General features: G+C 46.2%; 1 protein-coding gene across 1 annotated transcript in view; it reads left to right on the forward strand.

Moving 5' to 3' along the window:
* Nucleotides 1-26254, forward strand: part of DRC3 (dynein regulatory complex subunit 3) — a 58332-nt gene that overhangs the window by 29025 nt on the left and 3053 nt on the right. Inside the window, exons 8-12 of the mRNA XM_068243553.1 lie at nucleotides 1214-1389; nucleotides 1877-2008; nucleotides 4110-4180; nucleotides 8815-8938; nucleotides 9032-9163. Coding sequence (XP_068099654.1) covers nucleotides 1214-1389; nucleotides 1877-2008; nucleotides 4110-4180; nucleotides 8815-8938; nucleotides 9032-9163 — 635 coding nt within the window. The remainder of the gene's footprint in view (nucleotides 1-1213; nucleotides 1390-1876; nucleotides 2009-4109; nucleotides 4181-8814; nucleotides 8939-9031; nucleotides 9164-26254) is intronic.

A 26254-nucleotide genomic window follows, 5' to 3' on the forward strand; every position in this document is an offset into this window, starting at 1 on the left:
GCGATCAGAAATTCTGATCGGATTGGTTGTAAATCTCAGTTGATGGGCACAATTGATAATGAACGATTATAAAAACAATTTTCCAAAATTTTGATTTTCTTGTTGGTCATGATAGATAGGAAGCAATGATTGGTTCGTTGATGGTGTAGCGAACGATTTTTCGTCCAATCAGAATTTCTGATCGCTCAAATGATTTTTCACTAGAAATTGGACCATTAGTGGCCACCTTCAGGAAGTGAACTCTTGGACCCAGAAATGAATAAATACAATGTATTTGTTCATTAACCACCCTGGCGTTCTGATAAGATCGCCAGGGAGGCTGCGGGAGGGTTTTTTTTAAATTAAAAAAAAACTATTTCATGCAGCCAACTGAAAGTTGGCTGCATGAAAGCCCACTAGAGGGCGCTCCGGAGGCGTTCTTCCGATCGCCTCCGGCGCCCAGAATAAACAAGGAAGGCCGCAATGAGCGGCCTTCCTTGTTTTGCTTACACCGTCGCCATAGCGACGAGCGGAGTGACGTCATGGACGTCAGCCGACGTCCTGACGTCAGACGCCTCCGATCCAGCCCTTAGCGCTGGCCGGAACTTTTTGTTCCGGCTGCGCAGGGCTCAGGCGGCTGGGGGGACCCTCTTTCGCCGCTGCTCGCGGCGAATCGCCGCAGAGCGGCGGCGATCGGGCAGCACACGCGGCTGGCAAAGTGCCGGCTGCGTGTGCTGCACTTTATTTGGCGCAAATCGGCCCAGCAGGGCCTGAGCGGCAGGCTCCGGCGGTACTGGACGAGCTGAGCTCGTCCATACCGCCCAGCTGGTTAAAGCTCTCAGGAAATCCCAATTCAAAGCGCTTTTTCAGCGGTTTGCAATTTCCCTATACTTTCTATTGAATCATAAACACTCAAAAAATGGTGCAGGAGCCGCATTTGGTATTTAATACAAAGCGCTTCGCTTATGTGAGAACACTCACATAGAGCAGCATGGCACTAGCGATTTTAAGGCAATTTCTAAAATCGCCAGCACTAAAAAAAAGAGTGAAATCGCTCTCAGTGTGAACAAGACATAAAACACAGCTGCATTTCTGACACCATGTCGATCGGCGCACAAACTCGTCTGCGCAAAACTAGCCAGATGTGTTGAGTGATCAGATATTAGCCCGGACACACAGTGAAAGTACAATCAGCCCATTTCTGTTCCTGACATTCACCTTAACTCGGACCCCACATACAGGGCGAAGTGTACCGAGGTCTGCCGGAGCATATTCACCTACGGCCTGGAGCACCACAAGAAGAGGGAAGCAGAAATGGCGGTCTTTAATGAATGCATGCTGGAGGCCATTTTGGAAAACCAGGAGGCGGGGTCTACAAAAATTCAAGACTTCCAAATGAAGAACAGTGAGGTACGGGGGGTAAACAGAGGATCGCAGACGGTCTGGTAAGATAATTATACTCACCTCATAGGAAGCTGCTCATGGGAACTCTGCAGCACCTGTGTGACATCACTTCTGGTGCAGTATGACTGTAGTTAGAGGACTAACTCTCCATTGCTTCACACTGGAGCTGGCTTCCCGTATACGCAGAGTGCACATACATCCAATTCTGATTGGCCAATTTTACCACAAAAATTGGATGTGTGTGTGTACACACCCTCAGGCATCTGCCCCAAAAGTGTGGAGGAGGAGTAACCTGCCAGCCCAGACGCAGTGATGTTCACATGAGGTCTACTAACATCATTCTACCAGGAGGAGAGGGGGTGGCAGGGGCTTAGAGGGCCCACTTCTGGTTAGAAGCAGACTGCAGCGGCACAGTACATCACCGGTGCCAGTGACAGGTCCTCCTTAGGCCTCTCTTTGAATCTAACATGTTGGCATTGATGGTGTGTTTCAGCTGTTCGATGAGCTCTCCCAATTCACAGACCAGCAGGCTGTGGATACCAAGACCTTGCAGTACAGCCAGGACATCGCCCAGCTCATGGATGCCCTGCTGACCCTGGAGCTACAGCTGGTGGACCAACTAGAGGTCAGTCACCTTCTCATAAGAGACACCATGGAGGACAATCATTGTCATACTGCCTTGTGGAACTACAGGACACTTATTTTCTGATTGGTCACATTGTGTAGACCAATGGGAATCTTTGCTGGGAAATTCAAATCACCTCACCCCTTCATGATAACTCAAATAGCCCCTCACCCATCCATGATAACTGAAATAGCCCCTCCCCCATCCATGATAACTGAAATAGCCCCTCCCCCATCCATGATAACTCAAATAGCCCCTCACCCATCCATAATAACTCAAATAGCCCCTCACCCATCCATGATAACTGAAATAGTCCCTCACCCATCCATAATAAATCAAATAGTCCCTCACCCATCCATAATAACTCAAATAGTCCCTCACCCATCCATAATAACTCAAATAGCCCCTCACCCATCCATAATAACTGAAATAGCCCCTCACCCATCCATAATAACTCAAATAGCCCCTCCCCCATCCATGATAACTGAAATAGCCCCTCCCCCATCCATGATAACTTAAATAGCCCCTCACCCATCCATGATAATTCAAATAGCCCCTCCCCCATCTTTGATAATTCAAATAGCCCCTCCCCCATCTTTGATAATTCAAATAGCCCCTCCCCCATCCATGATAATTCAAATCACCCCTCCCCCATCCGCTGGCGCCGCCAATAAATTAAAATTTTCTGCATTGCTCATTGACTTCCATGCATTCCGCCACTGTGTCGCTGCGAAAGTCTGACAGTGACATGCTGTTGACTTTGCGGCGGGTCAGCAGCCAATCGGAAACTTCTGGCGCAATGTGTCAGGGCCCTTTCACACCGGGGCGGTGCGTCAGATTGCCGCACTGCTACCGCAGCCTAATGCAACCCTACGGGGAAGTTCATACTGCCCACGTTGCGGTGCGCTGCCCCAGAAGTCCCTAATCTAAAGCTAGCACAGAACTATGTAACCGTGCGAGATCCGCGGCGATCTGCGTCGGCTCGGGAGTCATGTTAGTCTATGGGGACGCAGGGTTTTTTAAAAAGTCGATGACGTGGCGCACATGCGCGGAAGCATATTTTTACAATACGCTTCCGTGCACTTCTGCATACCCTGAAGCAGGAAGTGACCGCAAGCGCGTGTTACTACGCAATCTTCCCTGAAGCCCTGGTTCTGGCGGTGCAACGGGCGTGACGCACTGCATCGCTGCCGCCAGTTTCCCATTGACTTTCATTGCTGTTGCATCACCCTGTGTGCAGAAAGGGTAACGCAATGCAAAGAAAGTCCTGTGTAAAAGGGGCCTAAAGCAAACCTGTGAGGTCTGCAATCCCAGAATTTGGATACTTACCTTGGAAGGGGGCTCCAGAAGCATCCCCGCCCTCCGCCAGGCCGTTCCAGTGCAGAGACCCCCGAAGATCGTGGCCGCAGTGCGCCTGCTCAGCAGTATGGACCCGCTGGGTCTTAGGTGGAAAAAGCTGATCAAGTCCGTGCTTCTGCACATGCGGGAGCTGTCAGCAAGTCCTTGTCAGCGGCTTTGCAGAGGCGACAGCGCTGGACGGGCCAGTGGAGGCAGACAGGAGAAACCTCTGAAGGACCCAGAAGCTTCCCATCCCTTTGGGTCACTTTTTTCCCTTCAGAGGAACTTTAACGCAGGATTGAATTTCATCCCAATCAGTAGCTAATATCCCCTTTCCCACGAGAACTCATTACCTTTTCTCAAATAGATCATCAGGGATGTCTGTGCGGCTGATATTGTGGTGAAAACCCCTCCCACAGTGTGACGTCATGACCATGGTCCTGACAGTTTGCAGTCTGTGGACCTGGTTGCATTGTGGGAAATGTTTTTTTTTTCTAACTAAAAAAGTAAGCAGTATCTTCCTCTGTGCACAGAACTCTCTGTAACGAACATTCCGTACAGATCACCTGGCAGCACTAAAGATATCACCACAAGTGATAAATGTCAGAATGTAAATCCGGGACATGAACGATTTTACAATGGGCAAACTCTGATTCAATAATCTATAAATTAATATTGTAAAAAAAATAAAAGCCATTTTATTTCTGATGTTATTTTCACTACAGGTCCTCTTTAATAACGTGTGACTTGTTTGCCCACACAGGAGATCATCAAGGAATATGAGCGGAACATCTCTGAACTTGTGTCCTCCTTCCTGGAGACCGTGCAAGGCTTATATCCTTCCCTCTGATAGGAGCAATGCTTTCTGCATATATTATGTCCGGCTATCTGTCCCAGAGGCCATGTTCAGCAACAGGGCACTAATGTTATACGATTCCAAAATTATTATTATTATTTATTGGATTTATATAGCGCCAACATATAGCACAGCGCTGTACAATACATAGGATTACAGACAATGATTACAGGGGTGACCAACAGCACAATACAGGTAATAGACAATAGATACAACAATACAGGTAATAAAACACAAAAATATACACACTACAATACAGGTAGTATAATGCCAGATCATACACTGGAATGGTAGTGCTAATAATACAGGTTTACATATTCTGGGTAGGATGTACAATCAAGTATGATACACAGGAGGAGAGGGCCTGCCAAAGGCTTACAGTCTAGAGGGAGGGGTTGGTGACACGAAAGGAGGAGAGCTGCATCAAGAAGTTCTCGGCACAGAGAGTTAGGGCAGCGTCGAGGTGGAGTAGGCCTCCTTGAAGAAGAGAGTTTTGAGTGCTTTTTTGAAGGTGATGAAGGAGGGGGCAAGCCAGATGGGCAGTGGGAGAGAGTTCCACAGGATGGGGGCAGCTCTAGTGAAGTCCTGTAGTCGTGCATGGGAGTGTGAGATGCATGGTTAGGAGGAGGTTTTTGGGAGGAGCAAAGTGGACGGCCAGGTGTGTATCTGCTGACCAGGTGAGAGAAGTAGGACGGGCAGGACTTGTGTCCAAGACAAAATGTAAGATATATAGCAGAATGCAGTAAAGAGGCCCTGTAGTGACATATAGCAGAATGCAGTAAGTTATTCAAGATATCTGTGTTTATAGTAATTTTCCTGGTTTCACTATCTGCACAGAATTTGTATGTTCTCCTCGTATCTGTGTGGGTTTTCTCATGGCACTCAGGGTTTCTCCCACTTCCCAAAAACATACAAATAAGTTAATTGGCTTACCCTAAATTGGCCCTAGACTATGATACATACATAAAAGACTGTGTTAGGATTAGATTGTGAGCTCCTCTGAGGACAGTCAGTGACATGACTATATACTCTGTAATGTGCTGCAGAAGATGTCAGTGCTATATAAATACATAATAATAATATGGTAGGACATTAGACTATGACTATGGTAGGGATTAGATTGTGAGCTCCTCTGAGGACAGTCAGTGACATGACTATGTACTCTGTAATGTGCTGCAGAAGATGCCAGTGCTATATAAATACATAATAATAATATGGTAGGACATTACACTATGACTATGGTAGGATTAGATTGTGAGCTCCTCTGAGGACAGTCAGTGGCATGACTATGTACTCTGTAATGTGCTGCAGAAGATGTCAGTGCTATATAAATACATAATAATAATATGGTAGGACATTACACTATGACTATGGTAGGATTACATTGTGAGCTCCTCTGAGGACAGTCAGTGACATGACTATGTACTCTGTAATGTGCTGAAGAAGATGTCAGTGCTATATAAATACATAATAATATGGTAGGACATTACACTATGACTATGGTAGGATTAGAGTGTGAGCTCCTCTGAGGACAGTCAGTGACACGACTATGTACTCTGTATAGTGCTGCAGAAGATGTCAGTGCTATATAAATACATAATAGTGATATGGTAGAACATTAGACTATGCCTATGGTAGGATTAGAGTGTGAGCTCCTCTGAGGACAGTAAGTGACATGACTATGTGCTCTGTAATATGCTGCAGAGGATGGCAGTGCTATATAAAAACATAATAATAATAATATGGTAAGACATTAGACTATGACTATGGCAGGATTAGAGTGTGAGCTCCTTTGAGGACAGTCAGTGACATGACTATGTACTCTGTACAGTGCTGCAGAAGATGTCACTGCTATATAAATACATAATAATAATATGGTAGGGCATTAGACTATGACTATGGTAGGATTAGATTGTGAACTCCTCTGAGGACAGTCAGTGACATGTCTATGTACTCTGTAATGTGCTGCAGAAGATGTCAGTGCTATATAAATACATAATAATAATATGGTAGGACATTAGACTATGACTATGGTAGGATTAGAGTGTGAGCTCCTCTGATGACAGTCAGTGACATGACTGTGTACTCTGTAATGTGCTGCAGAAGATGTCAGTGCTATATAAATACATAATAATAATATGGTAAGACATTAGACTATGACTATGGGAGGATTACATTGTGAGCTCCTCTGAGGACAGTCAGTGACATGACTATGTACTCTGTAATGTGCTGCAGAAGATGTCAGTGCTATATAAATACATAATAATAATATGGTAGGACATTGCACTATGACTATGGTAGGATTACATTGTGAGCTCCTCTGAGGACAGTCAGTGACATGACTATGTACTCTGTAAAGTGCTGCAGAAGATGTTAGTGCAATATAAACACTAAATAATATATTGCTGCACATTGGTATGTAGCCCCGCCCTCCAAGTGATGTCACAGTCTAGGCTAATAAGATATGTGGAGCTAATGCAGAGCATTCTGGGTATAATTTGTACAGGCTTCCAAACTCTCAAGCTTCAGTACTAGGATTGCAGCAATAACCATAAACAAGTAATAGGGAGTGTATGAATGTGTTTTCTCCACTAGAGGGCAGGAGAGAGAGCAGAGGACTTGTTCTTATCAGTTACTGTATAAAGTCAGGTGATCCCATGGCACTGCACTGTTATCTCCTACAACATAACGCCTGCGTGACGCCCAAAAGGTTGAAATGACCTTCTAGTGAGACACCCCTCTAAGGTATATTTCCAACGCTGGATGTAGCCATAATATTCAGAGCCGAGCTTGTACTGAGGGCAAAATAAGGCTCTACCCAGTATTTGTACACTGTTCATAATAAAGTGTTTAAGGTGCATACACACATGCAATTATGATTGGCCAATCACTGACCAATTTTACAACCTTTATGTACTATAAGGACCAACAGGTTTTTAATACTATGAACATATCGAGTAGGGTACGGTACACATATCCAATTCCGATTGGCCAGTTTCACCACCTCCCTGTAGTTAGAGAGCTTTCCTACACAATGTGTTCGAAGTATTCACAATCTGTCAGTCCTCATACTACATGGAGGAGGGGGTAAAATTGCTCAGTGATTGGCCATTCCAAATTGAATGTGTGTATGCACCTTAAAGGACAACTGAAGCAAAAGGTATATGGAGGCTGCCACATTTATTTCCTTTTAAACTATACCAGTTGCCTGGCAGCCCTGCTGGTCCTCTGCCTGTAACACGTTTAGCCATAGACCCAGAACAAGCATGCAGCAGATCAGGTGATTCTGACATTATTGTCAGATCTGACAAGATTAGCTGCATGCTTGTGCCTGGTGTGTGATTCAGACACTACTGCAGCCAAATAGACCAGCAGGGCTGCCAGGCAACTGGTATTGTTTAAAAGCAAATAAATATGGCAGCCTCCATATACCTCTCACCTCGGGTGTCTTTTAAGTGTATATAGAGGAGAGAAGAGGCACAGCAGAACCATGTAACAGGAGGCTGCTATCCCACCCAGAAAAGACCTGGCTGCAGTGATCCAAATGAAGCTGAGATTTGAAGGTGAATTTGAAACAGAAATTTGCCCTCTTAAAGGAAACCTGAGATGAACTACGTTTCAGGGGTTCTACTTACCTGGGGCTTCCTCCAGCCCCCTTGCGGCTGCTCGGTCCCTTGCTGTCTCCATGGGCCGCTCCTGCCCCCTGCTGGACGGTCCGGTACTCTGGCCGGGTCACGGTTCGTCGCACATGCATGGGGGAGTGTAATGCTCCCATGGCCAGGAGCGTTTTGTGCCTGCGCAGTAGTAACCAGAGTTTTGGCCGTGCAGAGGGAGATGGGGAGGCCTGGGGAGATGGCGAGGGTCTGAGCGGCCTCAAGGGGGGCTGGAGGAAGCCCCAGGTATAAAACCTGGGACTTAGTTCATCTCAGGTACACTTTAAAGAGACATTGTAACATAAAAAAGTGCCCCTGGGGGGTACTTACCTTGGCTGGTCTCGCTGGGCCCCTCCAAAACCACAGCAGTAGCAGCAATATTAACCTTCCCTGGCTCCAGTGCAGGCGCAGTAGTGACTCCCCGATGGGCTATGGCGGACATAGCCAATCCCAATCAGGTCTGCTCTACTGTGCAGGCGCAAGTTGCCTGCGTAGTAGAGCGGACCTGACTGGGATCGGCTATTTCTGCCTGATCCCGAGCAGAGAGCTGCTACTGCGCCTGCGCTGGAGCTGGGAAGATAAATATTTACACAGCCGCCGTTTGGAGGGGCACAGGAAGACCACCATGGGATGGAGGAGGACGGGGGATGCCTAGAGAGGATCCAGAGGCTTCCTTTTCCTGAGGTAAGTACCCCCTGGGCCCAGGGGCATTTCTTTACGTTACAGGTTTTCTTTAAAACAGAAGGTATTTGCAATTATTCAGGTTGGAGTGAGCATATGATGTCTCCCACAATGCATCACTGCTGAATAAGCAAACCATCCCTTTGTTGTCCCTGTAAGCTAGCCACACCTCCAGAACCGCTGGTAAGAATTTGGCAGTTTTTTTCCGTCTTTGTTTTAGAATTTGAAGGATTGGCTTTACTGTTTGGTCGGAGTTGCTCTTTAACACCCCAGATCACAATGGCTCAGATCCGCGACCTGGAGAACCACCATCACGAGAAGCTGCTGGAACTCTCCGTCAGCATCCTGGACCGAGTCCTGAAGGGGGAGATGGATGAAGACATGACAGACGAGCTGCGAGTGGTAAGCAGAGTCTGTCCTCGGTTCTGTTCCGCGACGGTTCCTCTGCTCAGAAACGGCTAACTGTGTCTGTTCTCTACCGCCCCCTGCTGGCAGCTCTTCGTGGACAAGGACACCATCATCAACGCAGTCAGCGCCTCGCATGACATACACCTGCTGAAAATCGATAACAGAGAAGATGAACTCGTCACCAAGATAAATAACTGGGCCACCAACCTCATACAGAAGGTGAGACTGGGCACCGCTACAAAACATTCATTGAGGCTGGTTTCACACTGTAAACTGGCGACAGCGATGCAGTGCGTTGCGCCCCCTGCACTACATCGCACTGCCAAAACAGGCCTTCAGGGAACACAGCGTTAGTACACTGTGTTTCCTGTCTGGCCACCAGCAAAGCGGGAAGTGACACGGGCTTGCGGTCACTTCCTGCTTCCGGTATGCGAAAGTGCACAGAAGTGTACTGTTAAAATACACTTCCGCGCATGTATGCCGCAACATTGCGAGGCCAACATTTTTAAAATCTCTGCGTTGCCATAGAGTAACATGACTTCCGGTCCGACGCAAGTACGCGCAGGGCCGGAGCTACCATAGGAAAAAATGGGCAATTGCCCCAGGGCCCCAGAGCCTGTAGGGGCCCCCAAGGTGTCCCTCCCCCATCTGAACTGTTGCTCCCCAGGGACACTGCAGAGTCTGTTAAGTTGGGAGGTGGTTGGGGGAGGGTCAGCAGCCAGCTCAGGGGCCCAGGAGGGAAATTTGGCTGCAACAAAGGGCCTCTAATGACGCTTTTTGGTAGGGGTGTCTGTTGGGGGCCCCCAGGCTAATCTTGCCCTAGGGCCCAATTGTTACTTGAACCGGCCCTGAGTACGCGTATTAACGTAGTTTTGTCGTTAGCGGCGGGATGCGGTGAAAACCTCACTTACGTCGCATTGCACCGTACTGTGCCAGTCTCCATAGACTTTCATTTCCCGGCGGTGAGGTGCGGTGAAAATACAGCACCACCCTGGTGTGAAAGGGCCCTGGAAGTGAAATATTGGATTATGCAGATGTATGAAGGAACATCACCCCGCAGGTTGTCTGCAGCACTGAAATACGGCAGTATTAATCAGCTATTGATCCACTAACCCTGGTGAAAGCAGGATTTATCATTATTGATTTATAAAGCGCCAACATATTCCGTGGCGCTGATTTAACGCAAAGTAAAAATCAAAATCAAGAGAGTGCCATATATACTCAAACATAAGTCAATCTGGTATATAAGTCGACCCAAATATTTGACCCTCCTAACCTGAAATTTTTTGATGACTCAAGTATAAGTCGACTCAGGAAAGTGTGCCATAAAGGACTTAAAGAAAATCTGTAACGAAAAACCTCCCCTGTGGGTACTCACCTCGGGTGGGGGAAGCCTCCGGATCCAATCGAGGCCTCCTCGATCCCACGGTGGCAGCGAAAATCCTCCCGGAGCGGTGGCGATGTAAATATTTACCTTTTGGCTCCAGCGCAGGCGCAGTATCCGCTCTTCCCGCGGAGATAGGCGAAAATAGCCAATCTACGTTGGGCCGCTCAACTGCGCAGGCACAAGTCTCCTGCACCTGCATGGTAGAGCGGCCCCGACGGAGATCGGCGATTTCCGCCTATCTCCGTCAGAAGAGCCGCAACAGCTCCCCCGCTGGAGCCTGGAAAGGCTCCCGACAGGGTCTGTCGGGCCACTGTTCGGAGGGCTGCAACGAGACCCTCGTGGGACAGAGGAGGACGGGGGAAGCCTCATTAGGATCCGGAGGCTTCCCCCTCCCGAGGTGAGTACCCCCCAGGGGACGTTTTTCATTTTTACAGTGTCTCTAGAACCCTTTCCCGACCGCCTAACGCCGATCGGCGTCAAGAGAGGTTGGTGGAGATCAGTGGGGATTGCACGCATATACAGTATGTGCGCCCATGCCCATTGAATAACGGAGCGGAGCTCCGTCACCAGCCTGCTAGCCCACGATCGCGACTAACAGGCTGTTAAAAATACATTTAAAAAAAGTTGTACAGCGCAACGATCTAGTGGAGTGCTGTACGGGGAACAGCTCTGTCACTGAGCTGAACCCAGGAGAGGCTCATAAACGATTGTCTCTCATAGGCTAATGCCTACGAGAGACGATCATGCTAATTGGCTACGGGGGGGGGGGGGGGGGGGGGGGTTGGTAGGGGAGACAAAAAGAAAATAAAAGAACATTTAAGTGAATAATAAAAAATACAGATCAGAGCCCACCAACAGAGAGAGGGGAGATTAATTTGTGTGCTACCGTAAGTTGTATGGCTGTGCAGCACACTGGTTTTTTTTTTAAACAATTTTTATTGGTTTTCAACAAAGACATAGTATCTATCATGCGGATCAATTTTCAAAGCAGAAGAAAAATTGTTGTATTTACATAGATACTAGCCTTCCCTATCTCCCCTTAACCCTCCCTAACCCACCCTCCCCCAATGCCCCCACCTCCCCAGAGCCCCACTGTGCCTCAAGATCACAACTAAGAAGAGCCAAGTCTATTTGTGTCGCTGGTGACCTTCAGGTTCCCCAGTGTGTCACGGATATCCTCAAGACAGTACCAAGAAGTTAGTGTAAAGTCTCTCATCAACGCCTGGATTTGTTGAGAGGAAAATTGCCGTGAAACAAATGTTCTCCAGACCTTAAAAAAGGCTTTAGTTCTCAGTTCTTTAGCTTGTAACGTATTCAGTCTTTCCATATGAAACACATATAGCAATTCATGTTCCAGCAAAGAGATACCTGGAGGAAAAGAGTCCAGCCATTTGCAGAATATAGGTCCGTACACACGCCGGACTTTAGGCAACGACGGGTCCGTCGTTGCCTCCCGCTGGGTGGGCGTGCCAGCGACAGTCCGGCGTGTGTACGCTCTGTCGTCATACTGATACGGCTGTTTCTGAGCGATCCGCCCGACGGATCGCTCAGAAACAGCCGTATCAGTATGACGACAGAGCGTACACACGCCGGACTGTCGCTGGCACGCCCACCCAGCGGGAGGCAACGACGGACCCGTCGTTGCCTAAAGTCCGGCGTGTGTGCGGACCTTTAGGCTCTCCTTGCTGCTATTAGTATTATATGGAATAGTGTAGAGGGAGAACCTTGAGGAGTTTCTGTGGGCTGCTTAACATAATTAAAGAGACAGAGCAAACATGACTTATTCACTTTCTTTTTACATAGTTTATTTGCGTATTTGAGCACTTTATCCCCAAAAATTTGAATCTTACTGCAGGTCCATATGCAATGGAACAGGTCCGCATTAGCCTGACTACATTTAGGGCAATAGGGGTTGTAGCCTGGGGGAGGCGATTTATATTTGATGTTAAATGCATATTTGCCCCTATGGATAAACAAGAGGTGTGATGTTCTCCATTCTCTTGATAACCTGCCTAACCATCAGATTACCTTCCAATATTTGAACTCCCGTCCCTTCTTCCTGCAGGATCTCTTCCCATTTTTTCATTGCCCCTTCTGCTAATTTTTTGCTGTCAAGTTCCCGAATAGCTAGATAAAAATCTGCCAAAGATCTAAAAGTCAATCCAGGCTTTAGGATAGCGTCAAATTTCGTGGGTGCAATTATAGAGGAGTGTGCACGTAAACCTTGATTTACCATAGAGCGGATCTGCGCATAGGCTAGGAAATCCCCTGACTGGAGATTAAATTTCTCTCTAAGCTCTCTGAAGGTCAACCACCTTCCCTCGGAGAGATTAAACATATTTCCCAAACACTTAATCCCTCTATCTTCCCATTTGGCAAAAGTTTTTTGTTGAATACTCGCCGGATAATTGGGGTTTCCCCATATCGGGAGATATTTAGAAAAGCTGTACGAAAGTCCGCATTTTTTTCTTACTGCTTTCCATGCTGCTATGGTATCTCTAAAGATCAAATTATGTTTCAAACGTACTGGCAGGTTTCTTAGCTGGGCATGTAGTATACCTGCCAATGACCAGGGGAGTGCTTGTTCTTGTTCTAAGTCTGTGTTGGAATAGTGGCTAATATTAGTAATCCAGTCATGAGAATGTCTGAGTAAGGCTGCAAGATTGTAATCTCTAATTGAAGGGAGATTGAGTCCTCCTAGGTGCTTAGGGAGGGTAAGTTTAATTCTTGAAATCTTAGGTTTCCTAGACTGCCAAATAAATTTAGACCAGGCCGATTGAAGTGAGGCTATATCCTTATGTTTGAGGAGGAGTGGGACCGTCTGCAAGGGGTACAATAGTCTACCCATTGATATCATTTTAATTAAAGCTATTTGTTAAGCTTGGGGGTGTAATCTCCACAGTCAGCATACAACACATAAGCTGACGTGAAGGAGGTACACACACCAGCACAAGGGATCAGGATATCCCCAGTTTAGTGGAGGAGAGGACTGACTCCAATAGGAGATTGTGGTGCACAGAGCCGGTGCAGATCTGAACAGCCACAAACACTTTCGTAATAACGTCTCAGCGCAAAGTAGCGCTGAGCGCATAAACCAGGACTGAGGAGATCAGGACAGGTAGACAGAATGAACGCTTGCTAGCTAGCGATTACTTAGCGACAGCAAGCGTCCAAAACCGGACAGACTGGAATGAGGCAGCCAATGCGTTGCGGCGATGGCGTGCCTCACAAAGACAGGACAGGAGAGACAGGAAATAGCAGGATCGAGATAGATGAACGTAACACAGATAAATATACAATAAGTATGTTTTCCTAGCGTATTACAATTACAGCTATCAATGAAACTATTTGTAAGGTCTGACTAACATATGTATATATCGGCAATGAACCGATATATGACATAAGCAGGAACGCTGACTAGGACTGGAGTAATACAGGGAACAGGACTCAGAAGGATTCGCTATCTCTTCGCAGAGATGAACGCAATCCACAAACAGTAACAGAACAGGATTCAGAAGGATTCGTTATCTCTTCGCAGAGATGAACGCAATCCACAAACAGGACCAGGAACAGGATAACTAGCTCAGCACGGGTGTTCACGATACGCGCAAACTACCAAAACGTGCTGGAAAACTGACTAACTGAACACAGGAAATAAACAGTTCGTGTACGTATATATCAGCAACACTGATATATCAACGTAACACGGATACAAGGAAAATAACAAAATGCGCAAGTATGCGTATATATTGGCGATGAACCAATATATGACACAAGACAAGCAAGTAACAACTTCTAGAACAAGAGCAGAACTAGGAGGACTCGCTGACCCCTTCGCAGGAGTCAGCACAGTCCACACGGACTAGGAACGAGGTGGGGCACGAGCAGAGTAACAGATGGAATCTGAGACTATGGTAGCCCATGAGACATTGCAGGAAGCAGTTCTTTATACTGAGGTCATCCAATGGGAGCAGACCTGCAGATTCCCACACAAGTGAATGGTAATTAATCACAGGCTGACAGCAGGAAAAGGCAGACAATGATATGCAGCCTGCAGGAAAGGGACTGCCCCTCCCACTGCAGCAGACAATGTTTGTTTACACAAGAGCATGTCAAACTGTCATTAATTTCAGAGTGACTGCAGATGGAATCAGCAACTAGTTCAAGTGCAAACCAAACTATGCAAGAAAATGCATGTAATGACATCAGAACTGCTTGGGTTACAATACCACTGCAGCCAGCAATAAACGCTGCAGACATGATCATAACATTACCCCCCCCTTAAAAGCGGATACCAGACGCTTTTTGAAACTGAAATTCCCAACAAAACAATCTGACTGATAATTCATGATGACCGGGACAGCCCGGCAAGACCAAATTCCAGAATCAGTCCCCACAAGACTGGACCCATCAGAACCAGAACCTACAGAACCATGCCCGTCAGCACCACAAGCCTCAGTGTGATACCCATCAGAACCACGACTTCCAGAGAAAAGCCCCCAGAAACTCTCTGAGCGATACCCACCGCCTTCTCGGGACTGTCCAAAAACGCCAAAGCCTTTGCAATGCCCACCGGAACTGTCCCCACCAACACAAAACCCACCGTTGAACCAGTCCAAGGTACCAGGACAAGTTTCCTCAGAGATCTCCCAGAACACTTGGAAGCTCCAAAGAGATCCCCACAGGTCAGAACGCCCCTTAGGCTCACATGGAGAACCATCAAGAACCCCTATGGAACCCAGGGCAACTCTAGAGTCAGGGTCACAAGGAAAAACATCAAGATCAGGGTTTTTAGGGACCAGAACCATCTCCGGGCATGCAGGCCAACCGGCAACATCAGAACATGTCTCCACTAGGGAAGCGTGTGAGCACGCCAACACAGACACACTTGGGCACTCTGGCATACGAAACACATCTGGGCAGTGTGCCCAGATGTGTTTCGTATGCCAGAGTGCCCAAGTGTGTCTGTGTTGGCGTGCTCACACGCTTCCCTAGTGGAGACATGTTCTGATGTTGCCGGTTGGCCTGCATGCCCGGAGATGGTTCTGGTCCCTAAAAACCCTGATCTTGATGTTTTTCCTTGTGACCCCGGCACAAGAGAGACTTCTGGGCATGTCAAGGAACTGCAAACCTCAAAGTCAGTCAAGGTAGGACCGAAACCAGGACTGGGCAAAAAAAAATCATCATGACTAGACTTCACAGTTACTGGATTGTCACTAAAAAATGCAGGATTACTGGGACTCAGAAACTGATGTAGTGCATCTATTGGCATCTGCTGGATCAGACAGGAGTTGAACTTTATTAACACAGGTAATTTCTGCAGAAGTGTTTGCAGAGACAGGCAAGATTTTTCTGGTGTCTGTTTCACTGAACAAAGACTCATGAGTACTGGCTAGGCTGGACTCAGAAGTCAGCAGGACCTCTGGGTCCTCTGCTGAGAAATTTGTGCAGGGCAAGATTAAGGAAGTATTAGTAATTTCTGTCTTACTGGGAAGTAACACTGAGTTATCCATGGTACAGGGTGGAATTACAGGAACTTCAATTTCACACAAAAGGAGCTCTGAATCACTCGCTGAATCAGCCAAAGGTGCTGAAGCAGGCGAGTCCTCAGGAACTGAGGAAGTGGAACAATCTCCACTTGACAGTGTGTCTTCCCTGGTATCAACTGATTGAATCGCATAAAATTCGTCCAGAATCATTCTCCACACATCGATCAATGGAGCCACAAAGTCATACCCACACACACCAGTTTTTATTAGGTTATAGGCAGACTTAATGCATGCATTCAATACTAATTCACTTTTTGCACTGTAAAACTGACAAAATGAACTTGCATCTTTCTTCCATTCATAGACCAGAGCTTCCATCTCTCCTTTCTCAAATGGAGGATCCCATGCATATTTAACAGCTGAGCATTCCGGCTGATCATAGTTTGCAAATGTGTTAGTGGCAGAAACATACATTGGGTTATTTAGCAGGTGATTGGCCGATTTCTTATTCCTAAGGATCTCCAATACCTGTAGCAAGTGTTGAACTGTAGTGTATGCAAATTTCCCTTGCTGCACGAATAAATTGATCTGTTCAATACTCTGTAATATATCTTCATAATCATATTCAGATAATTCTTTTAAACAAGAACTTTTATTTTCCCTGGCTAGCAATGAAAGTTCATTAGTAGTTTCATAGGTCCATTTGACTCCCCTGAATGGTGACTGAATTTCATTATCTGCTACTGGCGGAGTCTCATTACAGATCTGATGCGCAGTCGCCAAGGGCAACGACTCCGCTGATTGTAACGCTTTTCTTTTGGAGCGTTTACGTTTGGCTTTAGACCCTGCTGCCTTAGCAGAAGAAAAGTTATCAGAACAATTATCTGCTTGCTGATTATTTTTGTAGGCAGTAGAAGGAGCAGCTGATTGACAAGCTGCCAGGAGCTTATCAAAAGGGCTAGGCAAATCGGTTTTGCGCAGCCAGTTATGGATCACAAACGCTAGAAATTCCAATGGTCTTTCTTTTAAATTGGTATGATCCAAGACATCGTAGGCCCACTGAAACAATCTTCCCTTAAATAAAACATAAACTAGCTGGGGGGCCCACGTTGAAACAGGAGTAGCCTGGAGCTCAGGATTGGCCAGGAACCTGGTACATTCAGAAAAAAACTCATTTTCTGTTTCAGAATTGAGCTTCTCAAATTTCTTAAAGGAACAGGAACCATAACAAACAGTGTCATTTTTGCTGGGAACCCCCCCCCCCACAATGGGGATTGGTAATGGGGGCTACCATAATGTTAAGCTTGGGGGTGTAATCTCCACAGTCAGCATACAACACATAAGCTGACGTGAAGGAGGTACACACACCAGCACAAGGGATCAGGATATCCCCAGTTTAGTGGAGGAGAGGACTGACTCCAATAGGAGATTGTGGTGCACAGAGCCGGTGCAGATCTGAACAGCCACAAACACTTTCGTAATAACGTCTCAGCGCAAAGTAGCGCTGAGCGCATAAACCAGGACTGAGGAGATCAGGACAGGTAGACAGAATGAACGCTTGCTAGCTAGCGATTACTTAGCGACAGCAAGCGTCCAAAACCAGACAGACTGGAATGAGGCAGCCAATGCGTTGCGGCGATGGCGTGCCTCACAAAGACAGGACAGGAGAGACAGGAAATAGCAGGATCGAGATAGATGAACGTAACACAGATAAATATACAATAAGTATGTTTTCCTAGCGTATTACAATTACAGCTATCAATGAAACTATTTGTAAGGTCTGACTAACATATGTATATATCGGCAATGAACCGATATATGACATAAGCAGGAACACTGACTTAGGACTGGAACGATACAGGGAACAGAACTCAGAAGGATTCGCTATCTCTTCGCAGAGATGAACGCAATCCACAAACAGTAACAGAACAGGATTCAGAAGGATTCGTTATCTCTTCGCAGAGATGAACGCAATCCACAAACAGGACCAGGAACAGGATAACTAGCTCAGCACGGGTGATCACGATACGCGCAAACTACCAAAACGTGCTGGAAAACTGACTAACTGAACACAGGAAATAAACAGTTCGTGTACGTATATATCAGCAACACTGATATATCAACGTAACACGGATACAAGGAAAATAACAAAATGTGCAAGTATGCGTATATATTGGCGATGAACCAATATATAACACAAGACAAGCAAGTAACAACTTCTAGAACAAGAGCAGAACTAGGAGGACTCGCTGACCCCTTCGCAGGAGTCAGCGCAGTCCACACGGACTAGGAACGAGGTGGGGCACGAGCAGAGTAACAGATAGAGTCTGAGACTATGGTAGCCCATGAGACATTGCAGGAAGCAGTTCTTTATACTGAGGTCATCCAATGGGAGCAGACCTGCAGATTCCCACACAAGTGAATGGTAATTAATCACAGGCTGATAGCAGGAAAAGGCAGACAATGATATGCAGCCTGCAGGAAAGGGATTGCCCCTCCCACTGCAGCAGACAATGTTTGTTTACACAAGAGCATGTCAAACTGTCATTAATTTCAGAGTGACTGCAGATGGAATCAGCAACTAGTTCAAGTGCAAACCAAACTATGCAAGAAAATGCATGTAATGACATCAGAACTGCTTGGGTTACAATACCACTGCAGCCAGCAATAAACGCTGCAGACATGATCATAACACTATTCTTCCTGCATAGCCTATTGGGAGGTTGTGCCATTTATCCAGTTGTGTTTTAATATTTTTTAGTAGCGGGGTGTAATTAAGATTATAGAGTTGCGTGGGGTCTCTTGAGAATGTTACACCTAAATAATTTATAGTTGTGGTAGTTACTTTGACCCCCAGTGAGGTCCAACCAGTGATGTCTGCTCTGTTTGATAAAGGCATAAGCTCGCTTTTTTGAGGATTGATAACAAAGCCTGATAATTTCCCTACTTCCTCAATTGTTTTTAAAGCTATGGGAACTTGAACGATCGGGTCTGATAGGAAGAGGAGAATGTCGTCCGCAAAGAGTGCCTGCTGAACTATTCTATTTCCCACCAAGATACCCCCCAGACGTTCTCTAAGTAAAGCTGCAAAGGGCTCCAAGGCCAAGTTAAACAGAAGAGGGGAGAGAGGGCAGCCTTGCCTGGTGCTCCTCCTCAACTCTATGTTGCTAGAAAGAAAGCCTGGCATAGCTACCTGAGCTTTTGGTGCAGAGTACATAGCTCTCAAAGCATTTATGAAGGGGCCCTCAAATCCCTGTTTGGATAGCACCCCAAAGAGCCAGCCCCACTCCACCTGATCAAACGCCTTTTCTGCATCAATACTCAGCACTGCGGCCGACCTATGTGTTAAAGGGTATGACCTCACCTCTTCCAAAACAGTCACCAACTTACGAACGTTAGATACTACTGCTCTCTGCTTCGTAAATCCCACCTGATTAGGGTGGATTAGACGAGGTATAATTTCCGCTAATCTGTTGGCTAATATTTTGGACAACAGTTTCACATCCAAATCTATTAATGAGATAGGTCTAAAGGATCCTACTTGCTCTGTGTCTCTTCCCTCCTTTGGAATCACTTTAATGTGCGCTAGGTGCCCTGTTGAGAGGTATTCCCCTGAATAAAGAATTTTATTAAATACCTGAACTAAGACCGGGGATATCTCGTCTTTAAGGATCTTAAAAAATTCTGACGACATGCCGTCCGGTCCCAAGGCTTTACCCAGTGACATGGAGGTAATCGCCGCCTTTACTTCTGAAAGAGTTATTTCTGCATTTAGATCAGCTTTTTCCTCATCAGTTAACTTTTTCACCTTGATGTTTTCTAGAAGGTTTTGGAGTTCATTCTGTGATTGGTGGTTAGAGGAATATAGCTGCTGGTAGAATTCTGCAAAGATTTCACAGACTGACTCTGGCTGATGAACAAGCACTCCCCTTCTGTCTTTAACTGCAATAGGTTTACGCGTGGAGGACGTTTTTTTCGCTAAAGAGGCCAAAAGTTTGCCAACTTTGTCTCCGTGTTTGTAATATTGCAGATTTATGTAGGGTCTGTGTGCTTCCTCCCTAATCCTGAACCATGTATCACTGTCTAGCTTGGTTTTAATCCATGTCTTTCTATTTATTTCCGTGGGATCAGCTCTGTAGTGATTATAAGCATCTCTAATCCTCTTCACTGCTTCCCCATATCTTTTGTTGGACTCTACCTTTTTCTTCCTCATAAAACCCATGATTTTACCCCTCAGAACTGCCTTGGATGCTTCCCACAACAGTGTGGGATTGTTTGAGTGTGCGGAGTTGTCCCACATGTATTCCTGCCACCAGCCTTTCAATATGCTGACAAAGTTTTCATCTCCATATAGTTGTGAAGGGAATCTCCATATAAATGTATCCCCTTTCGGGGTTGTGTCAGAGGTATCCATTGCAATCGGCGCGTGGTCAGATATGACCATGTCTTGTATTGACGCGTCCTGCAATCTCCCTAGGATAGATTCCTTAAGGAGCAGTAAGTCAATCCGTGAGTGAGATTTATGTCTAAATGAATAGTGGGTATATTCCCTGGATGTAGGATTCAGAAAACGCCAGGCATCTATCAGGCTGGTGGCTTCCAAAAGCGTACTCAGTTTTTTATCGTGAGATCTATCTAAGCCTCTCGAGTGGGATCTATCTTCCTCTGTTAGAATGACCGAGTTCATGTCCCCGCCAACTATAAGGTTAGGTGTGGTTACTTTAGATAATTTTGCCACTAAGGAAGCAAAGAAATACTGGTTTTGTTCGTTTGGTCCATATATGTTCCAGATATTAAAAGTATCTGCAGCAAATTTAAGGATCAAAGAAACCCATCTACCATTCGGGTCAGCATCGCAACCTCGTACTTCCACTTGTAGGGATTTATGGAGGAGAATTAAAACACCCGCTTTTTTATTTATTGCTGGAGCTTCCCCCACCCACTTTTTCCTCATAAATTTGAATTGGTCGTTGTCTAAATGCGTCTCTTGAAGTAAGCATATGTCTGGCGCTAATTTCTTCAAATGATTTAACACTCTTGAACGTTTGCCTGCCGACTGCAAGCCCTTAACATTCCATGATACTATGCGCATGTTGCGATGCCACCCCGATAGAGATGCCAGCAGTCATAAACCAATATTCTGTTAATAATACAGTTATTTCTTATAAAAAGGCACAGTGTAGGCTCGTCCCTCCCCCTAAACCCCAAACCCCCTAAATCCCCCCCTATATCTTCCTCTAACCAGAGGAGAGCGTAACAGCAAGAGATGAACCAAAAGAACATTTGTAGGGAACGAAAACATTTCCCGTGTAGAGACTTCCCTTCTTCCCCGATGGTGGCCTCTCACCAAGCTCCATAGCCTCATACTCCACATACATACCCAGGAATGATATGCAAAGAGGTCTCATTACTTAAGTGCTTGTGTAATTGGCAAAGTCAGTCCGAATCTTCTCTGGACGAGGATTGGCTTCTAGCAGGAGAAGACCGCACAGATGATTGTGGCTGCTTGAGATAGTCCTGCACTTCTTCTGGTGTAGTAAAGGTGAGCTGTTTGCCATTCGGGTCGGTCACCCGCATTATAGCTGGGTAAAGTAACATGAATTTTAGTCCTCTACTAGCCAGAGCATTGCATGATGGTACAAAAGCTTGCAGTTTTTTGGATACTTCAGCGGAATAGTCATTAAACAAACGTAGCGTGCAATTGCGCATCTCTAGATCCTTTGCTGCAGCCCTGTATGCGGCCATCAATCGTGCCTTGACCGCAAAGTCAAGATAGCGGACCATAATCATGCGGGGTGTGGATCGCGTTTTCTTACCTCGCAGTGGGCCTACTCTGTGGGCTCGTTCCACTTTTATAGGTACCTCAAGGCCCAAAGCTGTGGGGATTTCTGTAGCGCAGATATCAGCGAGCTGGTCGTCTGTGACGTCTTCTGACAGGCCAATTACCCTTATATTATTCCGCCTGGAGCGGTTTTCAAGGTCTTCTATGCGAGCATGTGCAATGGCATTGTCCTTAGATAGTATGTCTATAGTGGAATTTGCCTTTTTTAACTCGTCTTCGCAGTCGCTTACCCGCTGTTCCACTCCTTTAATCCGCTTGGCCTGCTGCTGAAGGTCTTGTTTAATGCCTTGCAAGGATTTCTTTAGTGTCTTGGATAGTAGCTTGTAGTTCCGGCATTAGGGCCTTCCCCACCTCCTCCGCTAGCCTTTTGTAATTTAGGCGTAAGTGTGGTTGATGTGCAGCTTCTTCCTGCAGGTCTCCTCCTTCAGATTCCCCCTCAGAGCTGGCTTCACCTCTCTGGGAGTCAGTGTCTGCCGTCTGCTTCACATGCTTCCTCGCCGATCTTCCGCCCGCCATTTTGGGAGTCTCCCCACCCTGCTGCTCACGGCGCTGTTTGTTCTCTAGGCGCGTGAGGTAACGCTCCATCCGCAATACCTATCGCTGCAGAGGGATCCCCTTGTGGTCGGGGCTCACTGTCGTGTCCGGCGGCGGGCTATTTGCTGGGATCTGGGTCGTGTTGTGGAGCGGCTAGCCGGAGCTCTCTCCCTACACTTCCACCATAACGGGTGCCGGAACCGGAAGTCTCTGTGCAGCACACTGTTAAAGCTGCAGTGTGCCAAATTGTAAAAAATAGCCTGGTCTTCAGGGGGGGGGGGGGGGGGGTGTAAGCCTGCGGTCCTCAAGTGGTTAAAAAGAGGAACCGTAATCCCAGTCAGTAGCACCAGAAATATTTTCCTTTTCTCTAAAAGATCATCAGCAGGGTCTGTATGGCTGATATTGTGGTGAAACCCCTCCCACAGTGTGATGTCATGACCATGGTCGTGACAGTTTGCTGTCTGTGAGCCACGTTGCATTGTGGGAAATAACAATCGTTTCAAAATGCCCAACAACCAGTATCTCCCTCTGTGCATATGTATATCTATAAAAAAACAACAACAACCTTTTAGCCTATCGCAATGTTCGTGGGTGTGGTTATGATTGAATAAGGGCAGTTGTTGCTGTCTGCCAGTAGTAAAGATGAAGACCTGCAGGCTGATTATGGATCAAACAACATGAACACATTACATGACAAATATCAATCATTTATTGATCTCATCCTCTGGTCCCCCACTGTGGCTTAGTTTCATTTTCGCACGCATCCTCGGCAAGAGCGTTCTGCGCAGGCACAGTAAGAGAAAACATTATACTGCCCCTGCGCAGGATGCTCTTGCCGACAGGAACTAGAACAAAGATGTACGGGGCCAGGGCTATGCAGGTGTAGTAGCCCGCGCACTATCAGTCGGCAGAGAACACAACTATGCCGCGGTGGGAGACCGGAGGATTGTGGAGGACCGGCGCGGGACCGGACGGCTGCAGGGGGCTGGTAGAAGCCCCAGGTAAGTGAAACTTTTTTTTTCAAACGGTTTTGATTTAGTTTAACTTCTCACTTTGCAATGCATTGATTTAATTTTTTCACTTTTTCACTAAAGTTCCTCTTGAAGACCCCAAATGCAACTATATTACCCTGTGACCCCCAAGTGCAGCCATTAACCCAGCCAGTAACAGCAGAGCATTTGCATTTTTAAAATCAATTTTCTTAAAAACTACAATGTCTTTTTCACATTGTAATTGCGAATTACGATGATGCTACATTTATGCTCATCACAAGTGGTAATGATGAAAACCAAATGATTTGATTAAGTTGCCAAGACCATGCATGTAGATGGAAAAGAGGAGGGGGCCAAGGACAGAGCCTTGAGGTACACCCACAGACAAAGGATGTGGAGAAGATATCTGATCTGTGAAAGACCTTCAAGAGAGATAGGAAGATAACCAGCAGAGAGCGAGGTCCTTTATGCCTATAGATGAAAGGATCTGTAGGAATATAGTGTGGTTGATGGTATCAGGCGCTGATATCAAGAAGGATGACTATGGAATAATGGCCTTTGGATTTAGCTGTTAGAAGATAATTGACCGCTTTAGTAAAAGCTGCGGTTTCAGTGGAGTGGTTAGAACGAAAACCAGACTGGAACTGATCAAGCAGGGATCACCAGCGACCAGCAAAGCACTGTAACAATGTATCCTTATGGGACCATTCTCACTGTAGCATTTGCGCCTTGTATAACTCGCAAAAGTCCAAAGTAGGGTCCGCACATAAGCAGGTTAAAGGAATCAATATTTATTGTGCCATCCAACAATCTCTGTCTCTCGGTCTCTCCGACGATTGCTTCGGGGCCTCAGGAGTCCCCTTTGTCAAAGCAATATGACATTGTATTCTGGTTCCTTTAACCTGCTTGTGTCTGCGGACCCAACTTTAGACTTTTGGATTTTGATTGCTTAAAGAGACACTGAAGTCTCAAAAAAACCCCATCTTTTTATTTAACAAATGTGTTTAACATATTAGCCCTAACTAAAACGCCGCATTACCACCATTGTAAATTATCTAAATCCCCCCAAACTACCCCCTCCCTCTCCCCCGCAAAATCCACAACTTTGTTGGTCATGGATTTGCTGCTGTTGGAGGCAGAGCTATGAGCTTCAGCCCTGCCTCACACGTGTCTGTCAGCGGCGGATCTCCACCTCTCCCCTGCCCCTCTCAGTGACGGAAGACAGAGGGGCGGGGAGAGGCGGCGATCTGGGCTGAGAGGCAGAGCTGCGGCTCATAGCTCTGCCTCTCACAGAATCTCTACCCGGATTGCCTCCCCGGGAGTTTGGGGGGGATTTAGTGTACAGCGTCGGGAATGCGGTTTAGTTAGCGCTAAGATATTTTAACATATTTGTTAAACAAAAAGATGTTTTTTTTGAGACTTCAGAGTCTCTTTAAGGTCCAGCACCATTAGGTCCCTTGCTGAAAGTGTGCCATCTTCTGGAATACCTTGTATAAATTGCAAACATGCTGCATGCATCCAAGATTCTTGTTCTCCTAAACGAGTAATGGCAAAATGGAATCACTAGGAAATAGAAAAAAATTGCACTGCAGAATTGTAATTGTACGGTAATTGGGATTTGCGATCTGAGAGTATACCAGTCCTTGTTAACCCCTTAAACCTATCTGGAACGATTATAGTCGTTCAGATAGGAGTTAAAGTAAAAATATAGTAACAAAACAAAAAAAAACCAAAAAAGACTATACTCTTTCTGGTAGCTTCCAGAGGACTGTATATCGCCATCTAGTGGCCAAAAAGTAGCTACCAAAGAAACACGTAAAAAAAAAAAAGAGGGACAGCTTTTTGTGACAGACAAAAAAACAAATAGTTACCGAGGGTCTGAGGTTTTTTAATACGTTCGTAAGGAGGGTATATTACTGTTATTTTAGCAAATAAAAGCTAATTATTGATTTTGTCCAAAAAAGCAAAACAGAAAAAATACACCTTTATTACCACATAATGGGCCTGATTCACAAAGCGGTGCAAACACTTTGCACGCCTGTAAAAAAGCCCTTTATCACGCCTAAACTTAGTTTAGGCGTGATCTGAAGGAATTCGCGCAAAGTTTTGCGCGCGCAGCACACCGTGCTATGCGCGCAGCGCACCCTGCTTTGCGCGAAGCACCCATTAAACCCTATGGGACTTTGCGCGCGGGAGCTTCGCGCGAATTATAGCACAAAGCGGTGATAACTTTGCTAGTGCAAAGGTTATCACGCCTAAAGTCTTTTAGGCGTGATAACTGAGTTATCACCGCTTTGTGAATCAGGCCCAATATATCTTCATTGTTATAGGTAGGAACATAATTTAACTACCTTGGCGGTAATGACGAGCTCAGCTCATCTATGACCGCCGCGGTGGATTGCTCAGGCATTGCTCATTGCTCCTGGTGAGACGATTTTCACCATTTTTTTTAAAAACACGCAGCTAGCACTTTGCTAGCTGCGTGTTGTGATCAATCGCGGCTGATGCGCCGCTACCCGCCGCGTTACAGGCCCCCCCAAAACCCCTTGCGCAGCCTGGCCAATCACCGCCAGGCTGCGCTATGGGGTGGATCGGGACTCCCTCCGATGCCATGACGTGGATCGTCGCCATGGCGACGGGGGAAGCCAAACAGGAAATCACATTCTGAACGGGATTTCCTGTTTGCTCTGATCGCCGGAGGCGATCGGAAGGGGTGGGGGGATGCCGCTGCACAGCGGCTATCATGTAGCTAGCGCTAGGCTAGCTACATGATTTTAAAAATATAAATAAAAAAAACTGCTGCACCGCCACCCTGGCGATTTTAATAGAACGCCAGGGTGGTTAAATGTTGTGATAGCTGGGACAACTGCGCAAATAAAATATGTGGGTATTATCTACAGTAGCATTGTTTTAATCTATGGGGGATGTAATTGAAGAAATAAAGTAATTACTGTAAACAAAAGTCACCCTCCAAAAGCCTAATTTATGGCAAAAAAAATCCAAAATAAAGATTTATGCGTGATAAGTAGTGATAAAGTTATTGGTGAATGAATGGGAGGACCGCTA

The sequence above is a fragment of the Hyperolius riggenbachi genome, chromosome 7 (assembly GCF_040937935.1).
Source record: "Hyperolius riggenbachi isolate aHypRig1 chromosome 7, aHypRig1.pri, whole genome shotgun sequence".
Lineage (NCBI taxonomy): Eukaryota > Metazoa > Chordata > Amphibia > Anura > Hyperoliidae > Hyperolius > Hyperolius riggenbachi.